The sequence below is a fragment of the Otolemur garnettii genome, unplaced genomic scaffold (assembly GCF_000181295.1).
Source record: "Otolemur garnettii isolate 467f Iridium unplaced genomic scaffold, OtoGar3 scaffold00134, whole genome shotgun sequence".
Taxonomy (NCBI): Eukaryota; Metazoa; Chordata; class Mammalia; order Primates; family Galagidae; genus Otolemur; species Otolemur garnettii.
In genome coordinates, this window is record NW_003852529.1 from 2,482,290 (window position 1) to 2,485,000 (window position 2,711).

The following is a 2,711-nucleotide window of genomic DNA, read 5'->3' on the forward strand; positions in this document are numbered from 1 at the left end:
AACTCGTAAAAAAAAAAAAAAAAAAAAAAGAAGGCTGTGGGCTATTCCTGTTCTTAGGGGCCTCTATGACATTATTTGGTAAAATGAATGTTGAAGTGACTTTGGCCGCCTCACTTAGCACACGTCACCTCACCTCATTTCCCTCACTGAGCATGATGTGGCCGCAGCCTGCCCACCTTGCTCCCCCACAGCACAGATCTGCCCTTTCTGTTTACTGAACCAGTGGGCATAGGAAAATGGAGGAGAACCTAGACAGAGTAGCATGAGGGTCTCTAGAGGGCTGGGGAACTCAAGAAGACAGAAAGTAGGGTTTTGGTGAGCATGTTAAAACAGGTGTTCCTACGTGAGAGTTTTATTTTCGTGTGAATGGACTCCAAGGTATTATTCAAGGAGGACTTGGTTCCACAGTGACAGAGGAGCTTGATACAGCCTAGGGATGGGGATGTGGCTCACACTCTGATCTGCTCTGTGTCACTTGTGTATGAGAAGAGGTGAAGGGATGAGGGTGGGCTTTGAGGAGGTCTCTTGCTCAGGGAGTGAGAGTTTCATTCACCTGGGAGGGGCCTGCCTTTTAGCTGCAGGTGCTATATGCTCACACTTGTGGGAAGGTTGTTTCTTTCTCTCCCAGCATGGCCACTGAGACCCTTACCAACATCCTGGGATTGTTATTTGTGCCATGGCCAGGCAGTGGATGTGTCCACACTTGCAAGTCAACCTGTCACTGGCTGGGGGTGGGAAGGGGCCCAGAGTGGTGTTCCCATTGCTCTTGGTCCCTATAGAGTATAGTCCCATGGATTTGCTAATGCAGAGTTTGCATCCACTTGAGTTAAAATGAACTACATTTTCGTCTATGTGAAGTGACTTCACTGGTCCTGTATCTGATCTCATACGTGGTTTTTGCTTTTGTAATTACAGGTTTGCCCTTGCATCCCATTTCTTCTGGGGACTTTGGTCCATTGTACAGGCCAAGATTTCATCCATAGAATTTGGGTACATGGTATGTTTGTGGGTATATTTTATCCTACCCTACTTCCAGAGAAAAATGCCATAGTGTATGTGAATGCTTGGCGTTAAATGACTATTCCCTACAAAAGGTCACCCACCCATTTCCCCAAGAACCTGAATGTGGTAACTTGCTGGGACCAGGACAGTGCAGCTCAGAGTGGGAGGCAGTGTGAGAAGCCAGGTTACAGGTGCTGGGTTTGTCTTTGGACTTGCCCATTCCTAGGGCCTGCAGGCTCTGGCTTCCCTGCTTCAGAGATGTTCTCTGGGGTCCTGGGGTCCTGGATACCTTGACACAGGAACGCTAAGTGAAGGAGTGTCCCTATGTCTATGCTGTGAAGAGTTTTATTCATTAGTTACCACATTATTCTCTAGCCTGTGGTATCCAACTTTGAGTTGGAAGCTATTACTTATTGAATTAGACCTTCTCTTTTTTTGCAGAAACATTTGTAACCAAGCTATGCTGTCATTTTATTCTAATGTTAATGTCCCTTGAGGCAGAGCATGTCCTTTGAGGCTCATGCCTGTAATCCTAGTGGTCTGGGGGCCTGAGGCAGGAAGATCCCCTGAGCTCCAAGAGTTTGAGACCAGCCTGAGCAAGAGTGAAACCCTAGCAGGATGGTGGCCACGGAAGTCTGAATCCACTAAGGAGTGTGTAACAACTCACTTGTGGTGGGGAGGAAAAAAGAGTGAAACCCTGTCTCTACTAAAAATAGAAAAACTAGCTGGGCATGTGACAGGCACCTGTAGTCCACTTACTTGGGAGGCAGAGGCAGGAGGATCACTAGATCCCAGGAATTTCTGAGGTTGCTATGAGCTAGGGTGATGCCATGGCAGTGTAACCTCTCTAACCTGGGCAACAGAGCAAGATACTGTCCTTAAAAACAAATGACAACAACAACAACAAAACAACCCAAAAAACTAACTTGGCAAGAAACCAAACAACTACTCACTTTTTCAATGGTCAGAAGATAAACACATGACCAATAAACATCTTTTTGTGTGTTTCATATAATTAGTCATAAAAGAAATACAAGGACCAGGTGTGGTGTCTCAAGCCTATAATCTCAGCATTTGGGGAAGCCAAGGCAGGTTGGACTGCTTGAGCCCAGGAATTTGAGGTTATAGCGAGCTATGATGACGCCACTGCACTCCAGCCTGAGTGAGAGCCAGAAGAAAGAAAAGCAAATTAAAACCTTAGTAAGGGGCTCAGCACCTGTAGCTCAGTGGCTAAGGGCACCAGCCACATACACCAGAGTTGGTGGGTTCAAACCCAAGCTGGGCATTGTGGTGGGCGCCCATAATCCCAGCTACTAGGGAGGCTGAGGCAAGAGAGTCGCTTAAGCCTAAGAGCTGGAGGTTGCTGTGAGCTGTGGCGCCACGGCACTCTACCAAGGGTGACAAAGTGAAAGTCTGTCTTAAAAAAAAAAAACCCTTAGTAAGGGCTGGGTGCTGTCTCACGCTATAATCGTAGCATTCTGGGAGGCCAAAGTGGGTAGATTTCCTGAACTCACAGGTTCAATACCAGCCTGAGCCAGAGTAAGACCTCGTCTCTAAAAATAGCTGGATATTGTGGTGGGCACCTATAGTCTCAGCTACTTGGGAGGCTGAGGCAAGAGAATCACTTAATCCCCAAAATTTAAGGTTACTATGAGCTATAACGCTACAGCACTCTACTGAGGGTAACATAGTGAGACTGTCTCAAAAAA

The 2,711-nt window shown here is 46.8% G+C and overlaps 1 protein-coding gene across 1 annotated transcript in view; it reads left to right on the plus strand.

Moving 5' to 3' along the window:
- The window catches only part of CHKA (choline kinase alpha), an 84,554-nt gene that overhangs the window by 77,936 nt on the left and 3,907 nt on the right, over window positions 1-2,711 (plus strand). Inside the window, 1 exon segment of the mRNA XM_023518296.1 lies at window positions 859-997. Within this exon segment, the coding sequence (XP_023374064.1) occupies window positions 859-997 (139 nt within the window).